Source organism: Elgaria multicarinata, chromosome 2 (assembly GCF_023053635.1).
Source record: "Elgaria multicarinata webbii isolate HBS135686 ecotype San Diego chromosome 2, rElgMul1.1.pri, whole genome shotgun sequence".
Classification (NCBI taxonomy): Eukaryota; Metazoa; Chordata; class Lepidosauria; order Squamata; family Anguidae; genus Elgaria; species Elgaria multicarinata.
Window position 1 is genome coordinate 177306544 of NC_086172.1, and position 24894 is coordinate 177331437.

Below are 24894 nucleotides of genomic sequence, written 5' to 3' on the forward strand. Positions count from 1 at the left end.
TATTTAGCAACTAGCTTAGCAGTGGAAATCTACAGGGAGGAAGAACAAAGTCTATAATGTAATTTTTTCTCATTTCACTTTATATCTAGAATAAATAAAAATGAGTACAAATTTTGCTACTCGGTACAAAAAGGATCTGAGTACCGCAACCCTCAAGACGAAACTTGTCCGCCGAAAGTCCGTCTTCCAGAAGGAGAGCAGGCACAATGAGTTCAATAAGGGCAGGCAGTTTGGCTTAATTGATGCCAATATACAGTCATCAAGAGGCAAGGAGCTTTCTCGGTTAGAAGAGACAGGCGAAGGGTACTCCTCAAAGAGCAAAGGAAAGTCAAGTAAGTGAAGACATGTGACTAGCGTTTAACGAAGTTCTTGTTTTTAGTCTTTGCCACTGTGCTCCACTCTCCCTAAATCGAATAAATAGGATGTTTTCAAGTAAACATAATAACAGGGTTTATCCTATTTAGAGCAGCACCATTAAAATGAATGGAGAATTAAGTTAGCCCAACTGGCCTTAGGATTTTGGAGTTGGAAGGGTTCTTGGAGATCAACTAGTCCAACCCCTGCTCAATGCGGGATGCGACTCCTGCAACCCTGAGAGATGGTAATCCAGTGAAGAGGCGCTTACTGCCTCCTGAGTCAGTCTGTTCTACTTAGCTCTTATCTTTAGGAAATTTCTTCTGATATTTAGCTCGTCTGCCTCTTTACAACTTCTACCCATTTTCTAGTCCTGCCATTTAGAGCAACAGAAAACAAGGTTGCTCTATGCTGCATGTGACAGCTCTATCTAATGTTTGCAGATAGCTACCATGTCTCCCCTTAACCTTCTCTTCTCCAGGCTAAACCTATGCACCTCTTTCAATCGGTCCTCATACGACTTGGTTTCCAGACCCCTCACCATCTTGGTTGCCATCCTGTGGAGATGCTATTTCTTAATGGCTGTGTTTGGACAACACAATAGCCAATGGTGGGTTAATAGTCAACTCCACGGTTGATTATCAAGGGGGTACTCCCCACATGACATGATTATAATCAACCGTGGTGTGGATTAAGGCCAGCGTCAAGTTGACTATTAGTCAACAGTGTATTTGACTGACAGATCCCTCGTCCTCTCTCCCCCCACTCAGTCCTCCCTTTGGTATCCCATCAGCCATTGTGAGTTCTGTTGGCTGGACTAGAGCAGCCTCCACCGCTTTGGTCGCTCTTGCTAGGGGACTCTAGTCATCGAAAATAACTAACTGTGTGCGACAAAATAGTCAACGATGCCCAACACACAACACAATAGCCAATTTGTGTTGTTCAAATAATCAGCTCTGTGCAGCATTGGTTATTTCGTCGGAATAACAAACTGTGGTGTGAAAAATCCCAAGGGACGACACAATAACCCACCGTTGACTAACCCACTGTTGGTTATGGTGTTCTCCAAACCCAATCAATGTCCATCTTAAAATGTGGCACCCTGACCAATGCTCCACATGTGGTCTGACCAGAGCAGCAGAGTGGAACTATTACTTCTTATGTTCTTCTTATGATAGGGGCCATAGCTCAGTGTGATAGAGCACATACTTTGCATGCAGAAGGTTCCAGGTTTGATCCCCAGTTTCTCCAGGTAGGGCAACGAAAAAAATACTTCTTGAAACCGTGGAGAGTCACTGCCAGTCAGTGTCAATAATACTGGGGTAGATGGACCAAGGGTCTGACTACTGAGTCAGCTTCCTAGGTTCCTATCTGAACACTGTGCGTCTGTATATGCAACCTAAGGTGCTATTAGCTTTTTATACAGCTAAATGCCAGGCTTTGCTTCTATCTCCGTTGATCTCCATCTTGCTGTCAGCTGAATGTTCCAGCTGGTCAAGATTGCTTTGAATCTTGATGGTGTCTTCTATGGTGTTATCCTTCCCAGCTTTGTGTCACTTGCACATGGCTGGAAAGGATTGGGCCGTCCATCCCGATTAAGTTGTTATCGTTGGGATTTAAACTCTTCCCCACCCCCCACGTAGGCCAGATCCCAATTGCTGCATCTAAGACTCGTGGACAGGAGCGCCTGGAAATGCTACAGCGTTACAAAGCCGAAAAAGAACTTCGCAAGCTGAAAGAGCAGAGAGACAAGCCTATATTTAAATGTGGGCGATTCAAACCGGAGGACCCTGGCTTCCTCTCAAAAGCATCGCAGATCCCGTTATTGAGCAAGCCAAAGGAGAAGGTAACGAAAACAGCGGGCATTGTACTTATGGGTGGCTGCTCTGCCTTCCTTTTCCCTATCGTTCAGTTGGGCTCGGTTCATGCATAATAGCTTGTGCAGTCCCAACTCCTTCCTTTTATTTTTGTCCAAACCAGAATTGGAAACTATGGTTTAAAGTGGGTCTTCCATTCCGGTTTGGAGGCCAGCTATGGCAAGTGGGGGCCAGAAAGAGAGAGCGGGAATTAGGATGCGATGCTGAAGGAACGAGCGCATGAGCGCAAGGCCCATTCACAATGGCCAGGCCATGATTTGGCAGCTGTTATGTCTGAACTAGCTCATAGCATTGGCATGTGTGCTTCTGTTAAAGTCCAGGGCTTTAAACTAGAGGTTTGTTAGGCTACCATGTCTGAAATTAAATGGCCTCCTGAAGATTCAGCTGGTGTGAACTAATTTGTTATTCACTCACTGCTGGCTTAAGATCTCACCCTGGTTTTAAAAAAAGAAAAACATTTTAAAAAAGAACAACAAAACAAAATATTTTTAAAAGCCATATAAGAACATAAGAAGAGCCCTGATGCTGGATCAGACCAAGGGTCCATCTTGTCCAGCGCTCTGTTCACACAGTGGCCAAGCAGCTGTTGACCAGGGACCAACAAGGCAGGACATGATGCATACAGCACCTTCCCACCCATGTTCCCCAGTAACTGGGACACACAGGCTTACTGCTTCAAATACTGGAGATAGCACACAACCATCAGGGCTAGTAGCCACTGAGAGTCTTCGCCTCCAAGAATTTATCCAACCCCCTTTTAAAGCCATTCAAATTGGTGGCCGTCACTACATCTTGTGCTAGTGAGTTCCATAATTTAACTTCCTTTTATTTGTCCTGGATCTCCCACCAATCAGCTTCATGGGTTGACCCCCTTGGGTTCTAGTATTTTGAGAGAGCAAGAAAAATCTCTCCCTATCCATATTCTCCATACTGTGCATAATTCTGTACACCTTAACAATCCCTAATTGGTTAGGAGGCACAGATTACTCCAAATCACGTGTGTTGTGTGTGTTATGTGTTTCTTGCTAAAACTATAATATATAACTCGGGGATTGGGAAATTTGCTCACTCAGTCTTTGGTCTCCTCCTAGGAAGCACCACCTGTTGTGCGGATGACAAGATCGAGGACAAAGAACCAATTGCAAGAACCAGTTGGACCATCAACTAGATCACACCTTTCAGCAACTTTTTCTGTACGTTTATTCCTGTCCCTATAGCTTGAATGTTAAATACAGAATTGAGCTACCAGAGCTGTGGCAGTTAACCTGAAAACCAGCGATGGGCAGTTGTTTCATTTGTGCATGTAGAGTTTAGTTGTTTTGTTTGTGTGTCTGGTTTTTGGTGTGCAGCGTGTTAGCACTGTGCTTCGACTGAGTGTGGTCAGCACCTGACATTATACGTATGTGAATTTCTGTTAGTTGAGAACTAGTTTCCTTTCAGTTCTCTGATCTACACAAACAGAAATTACACCAGCAAAATACCATATTACCCCATTTGTATATGTGTGCACCCAACAGTTTTAATCCAGCCAATGGTTCCTTTCCAGGGGGACTGGAAAAGACTCCATCTGAGATCTTTTCTTCCTGTCCCTTGAACTCTAATTCCCTAAAGTGACCCTAGTGCCTGAAGTTAAGAGAGGATACATCCAAGGGTCAGAAGCAAATCCCTCAATCCCCATTGCTGTGTTCTTCCTTTTATATGGACAACACGCACACACACCCCTGCTACTTTCCTGGCACGTTGAATTAGTTGCACAGTTCTCTGGATCCTCAGCTTTGTGTGTTGATTTCAAAAGAGTTTTTTTGACAGTTTTCAAAGTCTTTGTAGAATGGAACTCTTTTGAGCAGAATGTTGCAAAGTCGAGCACCTTTATGTAGAATTAAGAATTGAGTTTTGGATTGCTTGATTCTGTTGTATTGGCAGCTGTCTTTAATGCTATTTGATGGTAATGACTTAAGACAAGTATGTTCTTCTAGTCACCTGTGGTGTGCAAGATTTGCTTCCAGGTGACTAAGCAAAGAGCTTACCAAATACCTATCTCTCCATAAGGGTAGACTTAAGATAAACAAAAGATAGAGTTAAGTGCATATAATTATGGCTGCAACTCAATGCAGGTAAGCAAGCTCCATTAAACTCACTGGCACTTCCTTCTGAGTAGACATGCACTGTAAGGGAATGATTGCCTTGCTAGTGTCTGTTGGCTATAAAAGGAAGGGCTGTGGACTATTGTTGCTGGGGAGGGGAACATGGGTGGGATGGTGCTGTTAAACAATGTCCTGCTTGTGGGTCCCTGGTTGACAGCTAGTTGGCTGCAAAGGTCTAGATGGACCCTTGGTCTGATCCAGCAGGGCTCTTATGTTCTTAGAAGTGAATAGGTGGTAAAATGTATGTGTTTTCGCATAATAAAGAGGTGGGGAGTGATGAAAATTCTGCTTCATTTCTCTCTGCAGATGGTGCCGAGCTGTGCCGGAAAGGGCAGCCGTCTGCAAACAGGTCAGCATATCCACGTAGACAAACCTCCCAGAAAAGAGAACAAAGGTATGAACTGTCCACTCTATCATTTGGTACAGGGTTAGCCCAAATATGTATACCCACCTTGAATGTTTAACCCTTGGATGCCGTGTGTATAGGGTCTGTTTTGAAAGGAACTGGTATCCCTTATTTCATTTAGAGCAGCCTTCCTCAACCTGGGGCGCTCCAGATGTGTTGGACTACAACTCCCAGAATGCCCCAGCCAGCTGGCTGGGGCATTCTGGGAGATGCAGTCCAACACATCTGGAGCGCCCCAGGTTGAGGAAGGCTGATTTAGAGCTTCACAACCACACTGGGAGGTGGGCCTGTCACCAACCATCCCATAACCTAAAGCCTACTGCCGCTCATGTGAGCTTTCATGGCTTTGAATCTGACTGTCTCAAGTTTTTCCAAGGCAATCGACAGGAGTAGAATTCGGAAGCTGCCAGAGGTTCCATAAGAACTTGCAATCCTATCTCTCCCTCTGTGCCAATTTTCTGCCATCCTGAATTCTGGAAGGCAGGGTTCTCTCGTCTTCTGATCATTTCTAGTACCTTTTCCTCACCCTCATTCCAAACTGGGCTCCTTTTCATTACTCTGAGGAGAGGATACATTTTTGGGTGTCCTTGTTCGTTGCTGTTATGCGCTTCAGAAGGGAGCATGCTGGATAAACTAGTGGTTAAAGAGTTGTGCCTGGCACGCTGTACATCAGAGTTTGAGTCTCCTGTTGGACAGCAGAGCGCGCAAAGCCTTGTGGCTGTCTTTGGAATGGGTTGCATTTGTTACTAACGTCAATGCAGCTCTCAGCATCCACATAAATCAATCAAGTGGCTCCTGCCGACAGGGCCTGTCCAGTTACCAGGTTTCTGTGCCGTGATGCCAGACATTCACCTCTGGCAAAACTGCTCACCGTCTCTCCAAGAGCAAGAGAGTCTTTGACCTGGGTGAGTAGGGCTGCCCGGGAGCCAGAGGTCCCATTGCAGTGCAGTGGCTAGAAAAACCTGGAGTGGATTTTGGAGGAGGGAGTCTGTGTACTCTGGTTCTGAATAGCGCTGGTGAGCTTTTCTTCTTCAATTTCTGGGAATTAATCAAATCTGGGTAGTTGATTTTGAGTGGTTTGGGTTTTGTTTTGTTTATTTGTTTTGCAGAGGGAGCACAACACTTTCAATCTCTAGGTACTCAGTAGTGTGTACTGAGTACTTATTAGAATGTAAGCCTATGCGGCAGGGTCTTGCTATTTTATTGTTTTACTCTGTACAGCACCGTGTACATTGATGGCGCTATATAAATAAATAAATATAATAATAATAATAATAATAATAATAATAATAATAATAATAATAGTGAGTTTAGCCTCTCTTCCTCTCCTCTGTCCAGGTAGAATCATAGAATCATAATGTTGGAAGGGTCCTATAAGGCCATCAAGTCCAACCCCCTGCTCAATGCAGGAATCCACCTTAAAGCATCCCTGTCAGATGGCTGTCCAGCTGCCTCTTGAAGGCCTCTAGTGTGGGAGAGCCCACAACCTCCCTAGGTCACTGATTCCATTGTCGTACTGCTCTAACAGTCAGGAAGTTTTTCCTCATGTCCAGACGGAATCTGGCTTCCTGTAACTTCAGCCCGTTATTCCGTGTCCTACACTCTGGGATGACCGAGAAGAGATCCTGGCCCTCCTCTGTGTGACAACCTTTCAAATATTTGAAGAGTGCTGTCATGTCTCCCCTCTGTCTTCTCTTCTCCAGGCTCAACATGCCCAGTTCTTTGAGTCTCTCCTCATAGGGCTTTGTTTCCAGACCCCTGATCATCCTCGTTGCTTCTCCCACACAGTCTCTTGCCTTCCTCCCCCAACAATGTCCTCTTCCCCCTGAACTGCACACCTTTGTAGTTCCAGCTTCCACCCCTCATCCTGAGAAGGAATGCCAAATACCAACCCCCAGTCATTCAACAACCATGATGTTAGTGCCTGAACAGCAGAATGTGAAAGGTCTTGAAGAGTACAGCTTTTTACCTCCGCTTTCAGAGGTGCAGCCCGCAGTCTCTACGACCACAAGTGGAAGAACTACAAGAGCAACAGCCGCTGCCAAGACCAAAATACCACAGGTATCGCGACCGGCCGTAATTGCAGGTGAGCAAAGTAGTAGAAAGCTCTGCTTGGGCAGCAGTCAGCAGGGCTGTAAGTCGCCTTCATTTTAATCTCATCCTAATTGTACTTTCAGTACGTTTCCCCCTCTGTTTTTTTTATAAACATCTGGGTGGTGTCTTTTGAAGAAAAAGAAACCTGACTTACCCTCCCTTGCTTTTATGTTAGCGGGGCAGTTGGCAGGTTTATGGTGGAAAACTCCTCAGGTAATGCTAGCTGTGCCCTGTTTTAGGTAATCTGCCACAGAAGAGGATACCGCAGAAAGGAAAGCAGCAGAAAGGAGTCAAAAATGAAGGGACAACAGTAAGCATTTTATTTTAACTTCTAAAAATGGTTTTTACATTACAGCTTCACAATCACTGCCATGGTAGTCTTTAACAACTACCCCGTGTGTTAAACTAGTGCTGTCTCCATTCTGGCAAGGGGAAAGGCCAAGAAGGTGACTTACCTAAAGTCACCTAAAGTGTGGAGATTTCCTGGCGCTTGACTCAACATTCTTAGCACTCAACTATTCCAGCTCTCTAGTGCCATCCGTATTTTGAGGAGGAGGAGAAGGAGGATGGAAACATGTTCTGTTGGTGATCTTTTAAGTGGGTGGCCGTAGAACACATCAAGTTCTCAGGGCCACTCAAACATTTCCTAGAGTCTCACAATGGTGGCATGTTGCCTGCTCCTTATCGGCTGGAAAAGTGGTACCTGGCTTTAAGCGCGGATCTCTGTCCTGTTAACAGGCGTTGCACGGCATGAAAGAGAATCCTCTAATAGAGCTAGTGAAAGAAGAGGCGAAACCTCAATCTGCTACCGACACAGAGCAGGACGTGGCTTTCCTTGAGAAGGAAAACCTGCCGGCATCTCCCATCCCAGCTTCTGCGCCGTCAAAGAGAACACGTTCGTTTGCCCCCCAGAACTTTGTGTTTCAGCCCCTGGAGGGTTTGACCACCTACAAGGTTAAACCAATGAGCCCTTCCAGGGTGGATGTGTTCTTGTCACCCAATCTCTTCTGGAACTCCGCACAGACCACCAGGTAAGCAGCCTGCAACTTAGACCTCCCTGTAAGATGTCTTAGATTTGTTTTGCAAATGTCACAAAGCTTACTCACTCAAATTGTCTGCATTTTGAGATGCTGTTGTCTGAGGTCAAGTGTTATGTCACTTCAGGTGCATGTCACATAGATTATTGTTGTTCTTCCTAGCAAAGCCCCTGAAGAAGATACAAAAGAACCCGTGACACAGGACTATGGCCTAAACAACCATTTCTCCGCTGCCCCAGAAGTGACAAAGGAGGTCCTTCAGGAGTGTCAGTCTGCCCTGGAATTCTTGGAAGCTAAGACAGGTGAGTCAGAGAGAGAGCTTTTGTAACATAGATGCTAAGAGGCTGCACTGCTAGCCCAAACGCCTGCGTTTAGATCTCTCTCCCACTACTGGCTTTAGGTAAGACACCATTCGCCCAGCCCTTTGTCTGCAGTGCTGACCTACCTTGCTGGTTTGTTGTTGTACCGTTTACTGTGACATGATACCTATCTGTAATAATTTGAACGTTCTAAAAAAAAGCACTACAAAAATTCATTGCATTCGTTCGTTTAGTACATTTCTGTAGCACCCATTAGCCAAAGCTCTCTCAGGGGCACACAGCATGATAAAATGTAACATAAAACCTTTAAACTGTTTCACTTTCTTGAATGTTAGATGTAATTTCAAGCAATTAACAATAAAACTACTAGGATAGGATAAAAACACACACTCCATCATATGCTGTCAAATAATGGAGTGTTTTAGTTTTTGCTAGCACTGTTGTTCCGTGTGCTTCAGTGAACTAAAGCTTTTATATTGTATTTTATATTATGGTTTTATACTGTTGTTTTATACTTTGAATGTTTTTAATTTTTGTGAACCGCCCAGAGAGCTCCGGCTATTGGGCGGTATAGAAATGTAATAAATAAATAAATAAATAGTTGATGGAGAACAGAGAGCATTACAGTCTGGTTGGAAGCCATTTTATACTGATGCATTACTGTAGGAAGAGATGAGGGAGAATATTAAATGTAGCCTTTCTTTCTAGCAATTAATGGTAGCTCTTAATTACTTGCAAGTTCAATAATCCCCCCTTACACAAAACAAACGCATTATTGAGGTTTTGGACGAAAGGCTTCGTCCATTTGCTTCCGCTGCCCCTTACGCCTGGAACGCTCTTCCAGAACATTTGAGAACTACAAGTTCAATTGCAGCTTTTAAAGCTCAGCTAAAAACTTTTCTTTTTTCTAAAGCTTTTAAAACTTGATTTTGTTCTGACTTTTATACTGTTAGTTTTACTCTACCCAGTGCCTGTTTGGTGCCTTCTCTTCCCCTTCTTATTGTTTTATTATGATTTTATTAGAATGTAAGCCTATGCGGCAGGGTTTTGCTATTTTATTGTTTTACTCTGTACAGCACCATGTACACTGATGGTGCTATATAAATAAATAAATAATAATAAGGCAGAGGGTGTTGAACTAGAACTCTTTAATTGCTGGAGAGCACATTGCAACTTAAATTCTTCCTGTGCTGTACGGCGTTCTGGAGCTCTCCCTGCATAATATGCTATCTTTCCAGAATGCGTGTCTAATGAGATGAGGGATGCTGTTCCCGCTGAAAGGGAAATCAGCCTGCTGTGTGCAGACCCGCCAGCAATGGCCACGTCAGACCTGACAGGGGAGCTGCAGCATGATGTGCCCTACTTCAGGTTTGTACAAAAGGGTCGTCTAAACGTATGCACAGCTTGGTTCATAGGACACTCTGTGATGGGGTTCGCACAATGAAAACAGCCAACTGTGGGTTGCAGCGCATGCCGGTCAGGCTTTGAATATTCAGCGCTAGGCTGCGGCTTGTATTGTGCAAACTTAGGGCTCATGGGCTATGCGAGAGTTAAACCACCCTCTCATAACCCAATAATAGGCCATGGGTTATGTGAAGGTTGTTTCACCCTCGCATAACCCAGGGTCCCTGGTTTGCATGACACAACAAGCTGTGGCTAGGTGCTGAATATTCAGAGTGGCCGGCTGCATGTGCCGCAGCCCACCCTGGCTGAAAACACTTTTGCCTGCTCAATTATGGCTGTTCAATTGTGCAAACTAGGCCCTCTCCGTTGTAAAGAGATTTACTTTGCTGCTAAAATAACTCGACAATAAAGACCGTAAAAACCTCACAGGCACCATTGTAGGTGAATTTAAATGATGAAAATCAAGAAGGTGGCCTCGGATAATAGGCTGTATTGTGGGAAGGAGAAAAGGGGCATTAGCAGCAGTAATGGGGCCCCAATTCATTATTCTCTGGTGCTGCAAATATATTTTAGCCCAAATCTGAGTTAGTGGTGAATGGTCACAACGCCCATCATCTTTCACTGTTCACTATGTTGGTAAGGGCTGATGGGAGTTGAAGTTCTTGTGTATCTCAGGGGTGTCACTGGTGTGCACCAGGGCTTGTAAATGTCTAAGGAGGCCTCGATCTGACCAGTGTGGGCCTCCCCAATGGTCCACCTGAAGCACTCTGTGACCAGAATGGTGGGAATCCGGTCCTGCTGCCATCTGATTTTCCTCTCAAATGAGTATGAGTAGAGTAAATAGGTTGACATAAAAAAATCATTGCCATTCAGTCTAGAATCTGCTCCTAGAACACACATTTCCCACGTATTTCCTGTAGCCGCTGGTACATCAGTAAGGTCAGTGGGCCAGGAGCGATTCCTAATTCGGACTTTACGTCGGAGCCCAAATGAATTGCAAATAGAAATGGTCGCCAACCTTAAAGGGATCCATTATGGACTAGAATGGGCTCTAGGTTGGGGAAAGCAGTATCAGAGGCGAAGCTGGGTGTCTCATGGCTCTCAACCATAAGTAGAGGCTGTAGTGTAGCTCTCCATAGCCAAAACATAATTTGCTATTGAAGTCCTATTCAGAGCGAGCCGGTGCGTTGAGCTTGAACTTAGGGAGACCTGGGTTCAAATCCCCATTCTGTCAAAGCTCACTGGATGGCTTTGGAGCAGTCACAGTTGCTCAGTCAACCTACTTTGCAGGGCGCTCTGGGAGCATTAAACGGGGGGAACCCTTTGCATGTTGCCCAAAGTTCCGTAGCGGAATACAAATATGGTTGATCACTCCAATTCCCAGTCTTGGAAAATAGCTAGGCTTGTCTAAAGCTCAGGCTAGCACCTTACTTTCAGCTTCAAATACCCAACCGTCCTCACGTAACTGAACTTTGTGTCTGCATGTTCTTTTTGTTTTTAAAGAAACATCCTTCGGTCCGAGACAGAGAGGCTGGCTTCGTGTTGCCTCGAATGGGATGGAACAGCTGAGATGGATATCCCAGAGGACGGTAAGAGAAGAAACTCAAGGAGGTGCTGCAAAATGGCTCTCCACGGGGGAACGGTTCGCTTGACTGCGTTGGCCTTGTGGCTGTGATGCCTCTCAGCAAAATACATCAGGTTTTAAAGACTCTGGCCTCATCTACCCCAAGCAGGATATGGGACTATGAAAGTGGTATGAAAGCAGTATATAAAAGGCAGGAGCCATATGACTGCTTTGTAGCTGTACTGAAGTGCACTGGCAACTGTTGGGGCCCATTGACACAGACCATACACCGCTTTCATAGTGTTATATCCTGCTTGGTGTGGCTGCTGCCTTTTTATATACCGCTTTCATAGTGAAATATCCTACTTGGTGCAGATTAGGCCTGTGCATCCCTTAACTTGATGTATGTAACACAATATTAATTTCTTCAGCAAAAGATCTTGTCCGCACCACCATTGGGCAAACCAGACTGCTGATAGCAGAGAGATTCAAACAGTTTGAAGGACTGGTGGATAACTGTGAGTTTGGACGTGGGGAAAAGGAGACAACCTGTACAGATCTGGATGGTTTCTGGGATATGGTGGACTTCCAAGTAAGATTTTTTTTTTTAGTGTGATATTTCTCTCTAGCATTCAGGTGGCCCTTCCCTGTCTTTCAACCTGTTGCTTATAGCCAGGTCTGTGCCTGTGTAACTGCTCCTCCCTCTACACAGACACACTGAGAAAAAAAATCCTGGTTGTGTGCCGAGGTAACTCAGCTTCTGCAGCCTGATTAAAATGGTAAATTAGCAGAATTGTCCCAAATAGGAAAATAGGTGAAAGAGGTGACCAAGGTATGAAGCTCTGTGCCTTGCAAACAATGCTTTCCAGTTTCTGCATGTGTACCTTGCTAGCTTCTGAGATCTTGCCAACCTGTGCCCTCAAAACTAAAGGGCTAGAAAATTGCTTTCTTTAAAATGAAACCTGGGATTCTCCATGTGCTAAATTTGGCACCCAATGTTAAATTCTCCACTTGTGCAGCATTGCAGGAGGCAACACAACCTTGTTTATAGTATGGTGGGATGTACTTTTGAGCAAGTGTGCATAGGACATGGGCTATATATATTTTTATATTGTATTTCGTAATTGTGTTTTAACCTGTTGGGTGTTTTACTGTGGTTTTAATTTTTGTGAACCGCCCAGAGAGCTTCAGCTATTGGGCGGTATAAAAATGTAATAAATAAATAAATAAATAAATAAATAAAAATTGCCTTGATTGATGCCATTGTGATCTAGACAAACGTGCTTTGTATGGGGCTACCCTTGATGGCAGACGTCAGCACACATTTTCCAAATTTAGAGGTTTCTAAAGAAAGTAATCTTTTCTGGGCAAGTGTGCGAGTAATACATTATTGTCAGCGACCCCGTTAATATGGGGAGGTGAGTTATATTTTCCACTTGCACCTTAGCGAATAGAGCTTTGGAAAGCCGGGTCTTAATGGATTATTGCTCTTGTGGTGTAAGTTCAGACCCTGTATTTACCAAGCCAGCTTACTGTGTATTTTGAGGTTTTTTGTTTCGCTTCCAAAGAATGCAAAATGTTGAGCTGGCTTACTTTAGCCTAGTCCTGCAGCGGTTCTTTTTTCTCTCTCCCAACAGGTAGAGGATGTAAATAAGAAGTTTGAGAACTTGAGGAAGCTTCAGATGAACGGATGGCAAATGATAGACGATGTCCAGGCTAAGAGACCTGCCAAGGTAGGAGAGGTTTCTGGAGTTCTGCTCTTGGCTGATCATCTCGCATGGTGCATAGTTACGCACGCACGCATGCACTCACTTGCTCTGTCATGTTATGCCCACTTTCCCTCTAGCTAAGCCATAGGCCAAGGGCTCTTTAAACCGCTGTTTGCTTGTGTGAACTGCAACTCTGGAATGGTTCCTCCTTATGCACCTTTGCTGCCTCCTCCCATGCACAAGCCAAGAGGTGGGAAACCTAAAGGGCTCCTTCCACCAGAACATCTGTTAACTGCTCCGGGGAGCAGTGGGTTAAAGAGCCCTTGGCCTGTTTCTTGACTTGTATGGGGCTGGGTCAGTGGGCGAAGCCAGTGTTGCTCGTCTTGCAGGCCTTGCTCAGTTGGAGCAGTCAGCCACTAGAGGGCTCGTGATCCCATAGCCTTCTCCAGGGGCTTACTCCGAGGGAGGCTCGGGAGAGGGCCTTCTCTGTGGTGGCCCCCCAATTGTGGAATGATCTTCCCCGATAAGGCCCGCCTGGTTCCAAGGTGCTATTTTTTCAATGCCAGATCAAAGCTTTTCTGTTTTCCAAGGCATTTAACAATATGCGATGAGCTTCACTGATCCTGGATCTGTTTTTAGGTTCGGCTGACAGCTTAAAGTTGTTTATAGTTGCTTTTTTACGTATGTTTTTGTGTACGCTGTACGTTTTTGTGGGTTTTGTATATCGTTTTTAATTGTTTTCATCTTATGTAAAAGATCCAGAGACCTTCTGCTATGGGGAGGTATAGAAATGTAATTAATAGTAATAATTAAGCTCGCTCTAAAATGACTGTGACAGGCAACTCCAAACCTTGGAGTTGTGGTGTGCTTGTATTTCTTTTTTAAGAAAAGATTTTTCGCTCTTGAGCTTCTTCTTCTTACTCCTGCCTAGAGATGTAAAATTTCCAGGAATTTTGAAGCCATGGAAAAAACCCATTTTTTTTCTGGGGGGTTTCGGGGGAAACAGACATTTTGGGGAAAATTGAAATAATGCAACATTAGCACTTTTTACAGATTGAAAGTCACTTCGTTACTTTAGGAACGTAAAGTATTGGGCAAAAGGTGGGATACTAATAATAATAATAATAATAATAATAATAATAATAATAATAGTAGTAGTAGTAGTTATGTCCAAGTTGGTTTGGCATAAAATTATTACTTTTGGTATATTAAAATTACAGTGTATTCAAACAATTATTACAAACTGAATTTACTTTTTTAAAGAAATTGTTACCTTTTTGGTAACAAATGGAGCGTACAAGTTCCTGAACTGTAAGGAACCTCTTTGGTTCTGCCAGTTTATGAGGAGCAGGCAAAAAATAAAATAAAAACAACAACAGAGGAAACCATTAACATTAGTAACAAAGAAAATTATTTATGTCTCTGCTAGTCCTCCACAGTGTCAAGCTGACATAAAGCACCCATTCCCATAAAAAGAACTGAGAAAAAGTGGGGAGTGGGGGGGACCAAGATTCAATGAATATGCATGAAATTTAATCAGGCACATTTTCTGAAACTATCCATTTCAGTCTCTGCTTCAATGGCAGTGCTGCCCCCTAGAGGCAGAACTGCATCTTGCTCTTGCATTTGAGAGTTGTAGTCTCAGTTTGCAACCTAGGACTTGCTTGTTCTCTGTGCACAGAAATTGTAATAATTTAATACTCTACATAGTTTTAAAAATCATTTGGAAAGGTAAATATCTGAACACCTTGTCTTAAACATTTTATTGATCATGCTAAAATAAAACATCCTGTAATTCATTTTTTCTTCATTTTTTCAATTTTTCGGGGGGAAAAACAAAAAAAGACTTCAGAAAAAAACTGTTTTCCCCCCAAATTTTTTAATGTTTTTTCCAGGTTTTTTCTCATCTCTACCCCTGCCAGTGTATCCCCTCCACACTGGTTGTCCCTCTGGATAACAGGGAGGGTGTTTGAATGCAAAACGTGCTCCGTTTGAGATTTTATAAAAATCTGCTCAAGGGTATATCTTTCGGACTGTTTGCCTGCTTCAGAGCTTCCCTCCTGCCAAGGTAGCTAGACCGAAAGTTCTCTTTTCCTATTGGTGGCCATCTTCGCCAATGAGACATTCCTGTTCTGGAAAATGGGATCGTGTTTGTTTTTAAGCCCCTTTCTCCACCGCATGGCCAGAAGGCAGGATGCATTTTGACACCTGTTTGCTTTGAAGACAGGCACGTTTAGCATTTTCTCAGTGCTCAGAGCTCTTCACATAATCCTAGCGAAGCCTGCAAGGCTGCCCAGTGTAATCCTCACCGTGGGAATAGCTGAGGTGAGGTTTGAACTTGTGCCCTTCCCTCACTCACAGCCGCTGTCCCTGAGCAAGATTTTAAGTTTTGGAAGTCTTGTGTTATAACCAGGTAGCTAAATAAATTGTCTGGACTCCACCTGTATCTGCAAAGGTCCCGTTCCCTGCTGGTGCCACGCGGTTCTCAGGAGAACTACACTGTCTTGTCCTTTGACTTGCAGAAGAAGGCTGCTCCTCAAAGGGCCAACAAAGCACAGGGTGGGTCTGCCAAAAGGGCAGCAGCCCGAAAGCGTGTTGCAGCTATAAAGGCGGCCGTGAAGAACAAGTTGAAGCAGGAGGGGCTGGCAAAAGAGGCTACAGGCCAAGAAATGCCAACGGAAGCAGAGAAAGTGATGTTCGACGCCAGGTTTTTCCACTTCAATTCTCCTGCCAAGCCCTTTGCAGGTCAGTCATTGCAAGACATTGGGCCTCCGGTGAACATGCCTGATTCCTTTTTGGAATCAGGGAAGAGAAAACTTGCCACAGGAAGGTTGGAAACTAGTGAACAGGGACTGTGACTAGGGATGGGCGAACATCCTTGCTGGTTGTCCGACCCCGGCACGTGTGGGGTGATCCGCCAGACAGTCTATGGGTGCCGAGTGACAACTCGCAGCCTTTTCTTACCCATGAGCTATGATTTTGCGCAAAATTGCAGGTGGGGATACTTATGGAAACATGACTTGCACAAATTTGTGTCTGTAAATAGCGCCGATTGCGCAAAATTGCAGCCATAACGGCTCGCTCCCGCCTGTATTTTGGTACAGTTTATGCTGCGAATTTGCGCAAATCACAATTTCCATACAGAATTCCTGCTCGCGATTTTGCACAAATCCGCATTTGAGGAAATCGCGATTTGTGCTCAGAAAAAGGTCGGGAAACCGCAAGCTTGCCTGTCTCGTCACGTGGCCGGTTGACCCAGCTCAGGGATCTGCGAGGTGGCGTCCGGGGGTGGGTGGGGGGTGGGCTGAGGTGTCGAAAACCCGCTGAGCTCCATGCCCCAACCGGATTCTTCTGACATCCCTAACAGTGAGTGAAGGCTTTTGAATGGGAGCCAGGGCCTCTCTGTAGAGAAGAAAGACTTTGCTGGGGCAACTAAAAGTCTCTCTTCCCCCCTTCTCTCATGCAGAAGTCTTCGTTGTATATTCTGGGTTACGGAGGGAAGCGTGCTCCCTGTACACACGCACAATCTATAGTGTAAAACATTTTTAAAGCTACTCTTTTTTTAAAAAAATGGAGCTTTTGCCAAACAATTTCTTATATTGACATTATATATAGCCATTGGGACTGAATTTGCCTACTCTCCTTTTAGAGCCATATGCCAATATAAGATGCCTCCTGTGTGTTGGAAACTAGCATGCCAGAGAGAATAGGTTGATTTATTTATTTTAGCGCTTTTATCCCGCCCTTTAGCCCAAAAGGCTCTCAAGGCGGCTTACAAAAATATTTCTTAAGACAGTCCCTGCCCACAGGCTTACGATTTAAAAAACATGACACAAAGGGAAAGGGGATTGGGAGGGAGGAGGGGGGGGGAAGCAAATTCAGGCACTAAATTCTGAATTAATTAATTTAGCCCACTTTCTGATGCTTCAAAAACATGACACCTCTCCTCCCCTCAGCTGCAGACGGAAAGTGGTACAGTTCAGAAACTCAATTCTATGCAATATGCAGAAGGGACTAAACATTCTGCCATCCAGGTAATTTCTAGGTGTTTCGGGGCACAGAGCAATCTTTAAGAATTCAGATTTCTCTGTGGTGGCACCCCGGCTGTGGAATGCCGTCCCCTTGGAGGCCCGACTGGCGCCGGCCTCATTTCAGCTCCAAATTAAAATATGGCTTTTAAACAAAGCCTTTGATGGCTAAATTCACCAAGGTTGAACATGGTTTTAATTGTTTTTACTGCTTTTAAATTCTATACTGGTTTTAGCTTGATTAATGGTTTGATTAGTTTTTAGCTGTGTATATTTATTGTTTTATACGGTTTGTATTATTTTATCTGTACGCCGCCCTGAGATCCCAGCGATATAGGGCAGGATACAAATGTTTTAATAAAATACTATAAATTTCTTTTTGACATAAAATAGAACACCCCCTATTTTATCTCCTGACCCCACAGGCCGGACTCCTAAATCTGTCAGCAGGAGTTCCCGACGGATTTCCAGGCGAGCAACTCCAAGATCTGCCCATAAGGCCCTGCTTCAGAGTTGCGCAGAGACCTGCGTTGTACGGCTCAGCACACCGTCCGCGTCCCAAGCCGTTCCTTCTGTGCCAGATCTGAATGCGTGCTTGGATCCTGGTGCACCTGGCCTACTTGGATCTGTTTCTGAACAAAGGTATGCAGCTGGAGTGCGCTTGGGCCCCTTTGGCTGGGGGCAGAAATGACCCTCCCCACCTGTCCAGCTGTCTGGAGCGTCAGAACAGTTGTTTCTGGATCAGGCCAAAAGTCTGTCCTGCCCAACCTGCTGTTTCTCACAGCAGCAAGCTGGATGTCCGCATGCAGGGTGGCCCGTCCCCTGTTGTTTGTACACAGCATTTGGGATGCCAGAGGATCCTCCCTGAGCACATGGAGGCTCCATTTGACCCTCAAGCCAAACGCATGGAGGTGCATTTTGTTCCATGCTCTCCCTCAGCTCTTGGGATCCACAATAAGCCAGAGGATCAGAACAACAGCATGAAGCAATCATTGATGCCAATTAAGAACATAAGGAGTGCCCTGCTGCATCAGACCGAAGGTCCATCTAGTCCAGCACTCTGTTCACACAATGGCCAACCAGCTGTCGACCAGGGACCAACAAAGCAGGGAGCACTCTCCCACCCATGTTCCCCAGCAACTGGTGCATATAGGCTTACTGCCTCAGATACTGGAGGTAGCGCATAACCATCATGGCTAGTAGCCATGGATAACCTTCTCCTCCAGGAATTTATCCACCCACCCCCCTTTTAAAGCCACCCAAATTGGTGGCCATCACCACATCTTGTGGTTGCGAATTCCATAATTTAACTATGTGCTGTGTGAAGGAGTCCTTTAATTTGTCCTGAGTCTGCCACCAATCAGCTTCACGGGATGACCCCACTGGGTTCTAGTATTTTGAGAGATGGAGAAAAATGTCTCCCTATCCACATTCTCCACACCGTGTGTAATTTTGTACGCCTCTATCATATCTCCTAGATTTTCATCTGTTGTGCCAGGACCAGTGCGGGGCTCTTCCTATGCCACAGTGCCCCTGCTAGATCCCCGATTCCTCCATCCTGCTTCAGAACCTGTGGTGTAGATTTAAACCACTCCTGGAAGTTGATAATTCAACTCATACTGATAACGCACAGACGAAAATCATTTAAATAATTTGCCCACCTCCTCTCCTATGTCAATTCCTTCTAGCTGTGATGCTTGACCCAATTTCCCCTGGCTGCACATCCAGCTGTAATAGTGTTGTCTCAATCTTTTCCAGGGCTAAATAAGGTATCATTATTCCGGCCCTGTTGCAGGGCCCAGGGGTGGCTGCTGGCTGGCTTGAATGGAAGAAATTATTCTTCATTCCCCTGCACTCAGAATGGTCCACTGCATCTCTGTACTGATTCATACTGTACACGTCACCCTCGTGATTGTTCGTTCAGTATCTTGGATGTTGACTATGAATAGAGGGTTTGGGATGCTCTAGAGTCTAGGGAATAACTCTTCTCTCCTCTCTTTCGCACATGCCCACACCTTTCCCAAGATAAATATTTGGAAAAGCTGGATAGTGACATAATTTCCAGATTGCACATGTCTGCTCTCTTCCCTTTTCCCCAGTGACATCCAGGCTGCAGAGGAATTGCGGACCGCAACAGAAGAGCTAGCAGAGGAAACTACGGTAAGTGGCATTGCGGTTGCATGCATAATTATCCTTAAGGTCAGAGATTTGCACATTCATTTTCTGTTGCTTCCAAGAGGGTAGGACCCAAACTGATGGGTCCAAGTTACAAGAAAAAGGATTTACACTCAACGGTAGGAAGAACTTCCTGTCAGTATGAGCTCTTCGACAGTGAAACAGCTTCCCTCCGGAGGTGGTTGACTCTTCATTGGAGGTTTCAAGGAGATACTTGGGGATACTTGGCTCAGCAATACTACAAACGAGAAGGATCTTGGAATTGTTGTAGATCACTAGCTGAATATGAGCCAACAATGCGATATAGTTGCAAGAAAGGCAAATGCTATTTTGGGCTGCATTAATAGAAGTATAGCTTCCAAATCACGTGAGGTTCCTCTCCTGCATTGAGCAGGGGGTTGGACACGATGGCCTTGTAGGTCCCTTCCAACTCTGCTATTCTATGAGAAGACATCTATCAAGGATGCTGTAGTAGTGGATTTCCTGCATCGGCATGGGGTTGGACTAGATGACCTTTGAGGTCCCTTCCCACTCTATAATGCTGTGAAATGGAAGTGAAACTATGAGCAGCTTTTTAAACTACAGTTTTAAAGTTGATCAGCTCACTGCACTGGATGAAACTCTTTCCAAAGAGCAATTTGGCTACCCCTGGTTCAGATGAAATCTCTAACGCTGGCCGACATTTTTCTGTAATACAAATAATTGCCCATTTCTCCCCAAAAAACAAAATAGGAAACTGATATGAAACAATGTACAAAATTCAAATGGAGTTATATATACTGGAATAAAATCATATATCCATAGGAAATATATTTAATCATTAAACAAATATATACACTTAAAATTTAAACTGAATACAACATACAACTAACCCCAACGCGTTTCAACCCACATGGTCTTCATCAGTGGTGAAAATTTAAAACAAATTTTATTTTTTAAAAAAATTAGCCCCAAATACAAGAATTCCCATTAGGACCAAAAGTTGGCTCCTATAAATCTCTTCTGTGTCTTTCTCTTTTGAGGATACACCGGAAAAAAACAGGGGGGTTTTAACGTTCCCTCCTGTCTCAAGGAAAAATGACTCCCAAATTGTATCTGAAGCATAGATAAGGTCCTTGGTTGGTGCAGGCTTGTAAAAAGCACTGCCTTCAAAAGCATTTGCCCTCCCTTTCATGCTCTTTGAAATCTGTTTCTCTTCTCTGAATCCCCAGGATTCACGAGCAAACACCTGTGACAGGGGCTCACCCTCAAGTGACAATGGCTTGGCTCCTGTCCGTTGTCAGGGGCTGGAAAGTCCCAGCGTTATAAAGGAAGAACCGGAAATTGAAGAAGAGATGGAAGAAGCCGTTGCAGATCTGGAAGAGCAGGGTGTTCTGTGCACTCCGAAGAAGGATTCCCAGTCTGAAGGAATTTGCTCTCCGGAATTACACACTCCAGAAGGTAAGTAAAACTGGTAGATTTGAGCACTTGAACATGATTCTTTGAGCAGTGTGGAAAAACCCCTCTGGCTGTATTCTGGGATCACAAGGACCAATTTGGGATTTGAATTCCTGGAACTGACTCCACTGCAACAAAAGAGAAGGTGGATGTACTCGATACAGCAAGCCAGAGTACGTGTTGAGTATGGGTTGCTGTTGAATCTTGGGTGGGTGGTGAATTGTGTTGTGTGCTCCCAGCCACGCTAAAAGATCATGGTTTGTTAACCACAAACAACTCGCATTTCACGCCCAACAACAAACCATGGGTACTCCTTGTGGTTTGTTGTTGGTTATCAAACCCTGCTGAAAATATGACTTTATTTTCCAGGCCTCCTTCTCAGTAACTTCTCCTGTGATGATGGACCGCTTGATCTCCAGGTACATTTGCTTGGAATGGAGTCAGTCATCGTGAATATGGGCAATTGTAATATTTCTCAGTTTACTGCAATTAATTTCATAGAATCATAGAATAGCAGAGTTGGAAGGGGCCTACAAGGCCATCGAGTCCAACCCCCTGCTCAGTGCAGGAATCCACCCTAAATTTGATGCTATGCTTTCCATTTTTCAAAGAATGGAGTGGGTGGGAGATTGAGGAAGACCAGTTATAGCAAGTTCCCACCCCCTGGTGCAAGGCCAGATCTATCCTCCCGAGAGCAGCCCACGTGATGCACACAGTGGTGTGAACTTTGGCAGAAACTAGGCTGCGTCAATCTCCCTGTAGAGCAAATGACTCCCATCTGTTTTGTGTTGCAGAGTCAGGCTTTGCAACACTAGCATAGCAGAGAAGTACATATTTGTCAGATGGGGTCTCAGGTGTACTTCAGCTTTTGATAACGTGGGAGGAGAAAGCCATTCATGCATGCAATTCCAAATTTAGGTGCATGGCGCCCAGTGAAGAAAGCCTTCTTAGAAGTGTTGCATCCTATTCAAGCCATGCCCCTTACAGCTTAGCTATAAGTTGGTTAGGCCTCATCTAGAGTATTGCGTCCAGTTCTGGGCTCCACAATTCAAGAAGGACACAGACAAGCTGGAGCGTGTTCAAGCTGGAGGCCAACCAGGATGATCAGGGGTCTGGAAACAAAGCCCTGTGAAGAGAGACTGAAAGAACTGGGCATGTTTAGCCTGGAGAAGAGAAGATGGAGGGAAGACATGATAGCACTCTTCAAATACTTGAAAGGTTGTCACACAGAGGAGGGCCAGGATCTCTTCTCGATCCTCCCAGAGTGCAGGACATGGAATAACGGGCTCAAGTTAAAGGAAGCCAGATTCCAGCTGGACATCAGGAAAAACTTCCTGACCGTTAGAGCAGTATGACAATGGAACCAGTTACCTAGGGAGGTTGTGGGCTCTCCCACACTAGAGGCCTTCAAGAGGCAGCTGGACAACCATCTGTCAGGGATGCTTTAGGGTGGATTCCTGCATTGAGCAGGGGGTTGGACTCGATGGCCTTATAGGCCCCTTCCAGCTCTGCTATTCTATGAACTGAGATGAGATAGGTTTGTGTGTATTATGTCCCAAAATAAGAATCATCCAGGTCTTCACACTGGAAGCAACAAGTTCTTGTTGGAATCCCCGCTGCTTCTTAAGTAGATATTGGGGTTTGGATAGCATACCTTGCTTCCAAAGTTTTTGATTGTCTAACAATATGGAATTTTCTCAGCAAGATATGACAGGTTCCAGACACAGGTGAAGTGTCTGGAATGCAGGGAGAATTATGGGTTGGATGGCTAAGTTTCTGTGGGAGGCATATGCTTGGTGAAGGGGGGGATACCGATGGGCCGTCTTCTTTGGGGGAGTTCCCTAGAATCTTTACCTGAAACTTTTGGGTCCATGTCTTAAGTAATAATAGAGTATGCACACATTTTAAGCTCTTTGCAACAATGAGGTCTAGAAACGTACTTTCTTCTCCTCGCCCCCCCTCCCCCCAAAAGATAGGGATACTCAGGATGTCAGAGTTTGTAGTGAAACTGCAGCCATGCATTTCTGATTGGCCAAAGACTGCCCAAGGCAAGGAGTAGCTTAGTGAGACTTGGCAGGTAAGCTTCAAGGAGAGAGGTTCTAGCATTCATACAACTTATTTGGGGGATTATTTTGTGAGGAAGCTACAGCCGTAAGATGCAAGTTGGCCTTGGGAAGCATTTCTAGTCATCGAGAGGGCAAGATTTCCTTGGCCGCCAGGAGCCGCACCATGACCACTTCCTTATTGCCTCAAAACCGGCAGCAAATAGTGCCATTCAAAAGTTCTTCCCTGCCACCAAGAGGACTGGAAACTTTGCTTGGGTTTCAAAGGACAGCTGGGCTCCTTAGGGAGCTTGCGTTTTGAGCATGTAGTGAACTGAGCAGTAGGTGGGTCTTAACTCGTTTCTTTGTTCGCAGCAGCCACACCCGGACACCAGCCTTTTCTTCACTCCTCTGGGGAACGAAGCTGCGAAAATTGCTGCGGGGGCTTCGTCCAACGACCTCATTGTATTCTCTCCCCTCCCTCTGCCAGATGGGGAGAAATAAGGGGCTGGATTAATCCTATCAACTTTGGGGTTTATTATGTTTGAGAGCAACTGCACCAGTGCACTGAATAAATGAGGTCTCTTACCTTTTAGCATTTAAAACTTTTTTACTGGGTTATGTTTTAAATATAAGTGTCTCAAAGATGGGTACCTCTGCCAGAAGAGAGACCCAAGCTCTGCCATGGAGAAGTTTCTGTTATCCAACGTGTGTGTTTTCCAAGTATCCATCTTCAGTTGTGTTCCTAGCAAGTAAATTTCTTTGGGATGAAACATTTCAAGTTTCAAAAGTCTGTAAATAAAGGTCGTGGCGTAACTTCAAGAGGGGTGTGTGCGACAGAATCTTCGTTGTTTAGATTTTTTTTTGTCATTTTCCTATATTCTTTTAATCAAACTTGGAAATATATATCATTATTATTAAAGTTACATTAACAAGCTTGAGCCCGTCTTATGAATGGGGGCCTGCTTCTACCTCTCAGTGTCATTTATCTGGGTTCTGAAATATCATTTCCCATCTCCCCCCCCCCTTCCTTACTGTTGGTTAGTTTAATTATATTTTGGATTTTTTTTTAAAAAAAAAATCCATCTTTCCCCATCTATCTCCCTCCCAGGGTGGATTGATCTTAAATCAAGATGATCAAGGAAGCATAGGCTGACTGGGACTCAAGCAAGAAAAAAACCCAGGTTGACTTAAATCACGGGTTTATATAAACCTGATACTATTTCGGAAAGAATGGTGAAAATCTGACATGATCAGCACCATGTACATTGATGGTGCTATATAAATAAATAATAATAATAATAATAATAATAATAATAATAATAATAATAATAATAATCTAGAGTATTATTTATCGTTTCAATACAGCCAAGCACTGCATCCTTTTGGCCCTGTTCAGAAGACACCTTAAACTGCATTGGTTAAGGCTTTTTTATTAACAAAAAGCCTTAGCCACCCTGATCTAAGGTATCTTCTGATCAGGGCCTTTGTTTCACTGTACATTTCATTTTATTTTTTTTAACCATAGAGGGAATGTCTTTAAAACAGCTCCTGTATGAATCTTTATGGCAGTTCGTTGTAAGGTATGAGACCATAGGGCCCTGCCTACGCTTGGGACAACTTTTTCTTTCTTTCCAGTATTGCATCTTTCTGCTTAGCTCTGCGTTGTGTCCAGCCATTTCTGTCTGCCGGTGCTGCCCTCTCCCCTACATCCCTCCAGACGATGGGAGTTGTAGTCCAGGCTTGTGAAGACAATACACTCATAGCTGGTAACTCTTACGCTACGGATGTTGAGTGGTTGTTGGGCATTTATTATTATTTATTGCATCTGTATACCGTCCCATAGCCGAAGCTCTATGAATCGCAGGATGAGTCCGCTGGAGCAGAGGCACAGAAGCGTCTCTGGCTGTCATTGGCTGGGCTGCTTCAGAGCACCTCGGTGGGTGGGCAGGAGTGCGTAGGGGAGGAGGCAGCAGGAGCCCAGGAAAAGAGAAGGGGTGTAGAGGAAAGTCCGTAAGGACAGATGATCCCGAGCTACAAAGGTGAGAAGTTTCATTGATTTGAAAGAACTAATCAGAGCCCATAACCGTAAGACAAATCTTCCCCTACAGCTCAGACTCTCTCATTCAAGAGGCTGAGAGGCTTTCGCCTTTGACCTGGTAACCCTTGTCTTGAAGGAACAAGGGCTAAAATAATACATATCCAGTCCCTGTCCCCAGACCATGCCCCCCGATCCTGCCCCTCCAAACACTGCAATGGGCTTTGTATTTGCTACAGCCTTCATGGGGTTTGAATGTGACAAC

General features: G+C 44.6%; 1 protein-coding gene and 1 non-coding gene across 2 annotated transcripts; both read left to right on the forward strand.

Moving 5' to 3' along the window:
- Window positions 1–100: 100 nt before the first annotated feature.
- Window positions 101–23167, forward strand: DLGAP5 (DLG associated protein 5). The gene is made up of 18 exons (XM_063147680.1): window positions 101–332; window positions 1998–2200; window positions 3323–3424; window positions 4706–4769; window positions 6763–6867; window positions 7115–7185; window positions 7614–7906; window positions 8075–8214; window positions 9471–9600; window positions 11140–11225; window positions 11632–11792; window positions 12838–12933; window positions 15432–15654; window positions 17363–17579; window positions 19037–19097; window positions 20324–20552; window positions 20919–20968; window positions 22967–23167. Exons 1-18 carry the CDS (start codon window positions 101–103, stop codon window positions 23093–23095), a joined length of 2592 nt encoding a protein of 863 aa, XP_063003750.1. The 3' UTR covers window positions 23096–23167.
- Window positions 5496–5630, forward strand: LOC134393835 (small Cajal body-specific RNA 14). The gene has a single exon (XR_010025119.1). It is a non-coding gene; the product is annotated as a small Cajal body-specific RNA 14 (non-coding RNA).
- Window positions 23168–24894: the final 1727 nt, after the last annotated feature.

What these genes read in the sequence shown, in the direction of transcription:
- DLGAP5 (XM_063147680.1), top strand. Translation starts at nt 101, where the DNA reads ATGAGTACAAATTTTGCTACTCGGTACAAAAAGGATCTGAGTACCGCA. An exon ending in AACTCCGCACAGACCACCAG is followed by an intron (nt 7,907 to 8,074) that starts GTAAGCAGCCTG and finishes TGTTCTTCCTAG; the next exon opens with CAAAGCCCCTGAAGAAGATA. An exon ending in GGAATTACACACTCCAGAAG is followed by an intron (nt 20,553 to 20,918) that starts GTAAGTAAAACT and finishes TTTATTTTCCAG; the next exon opens with GCCTCCTTCTCAGTAACTTC.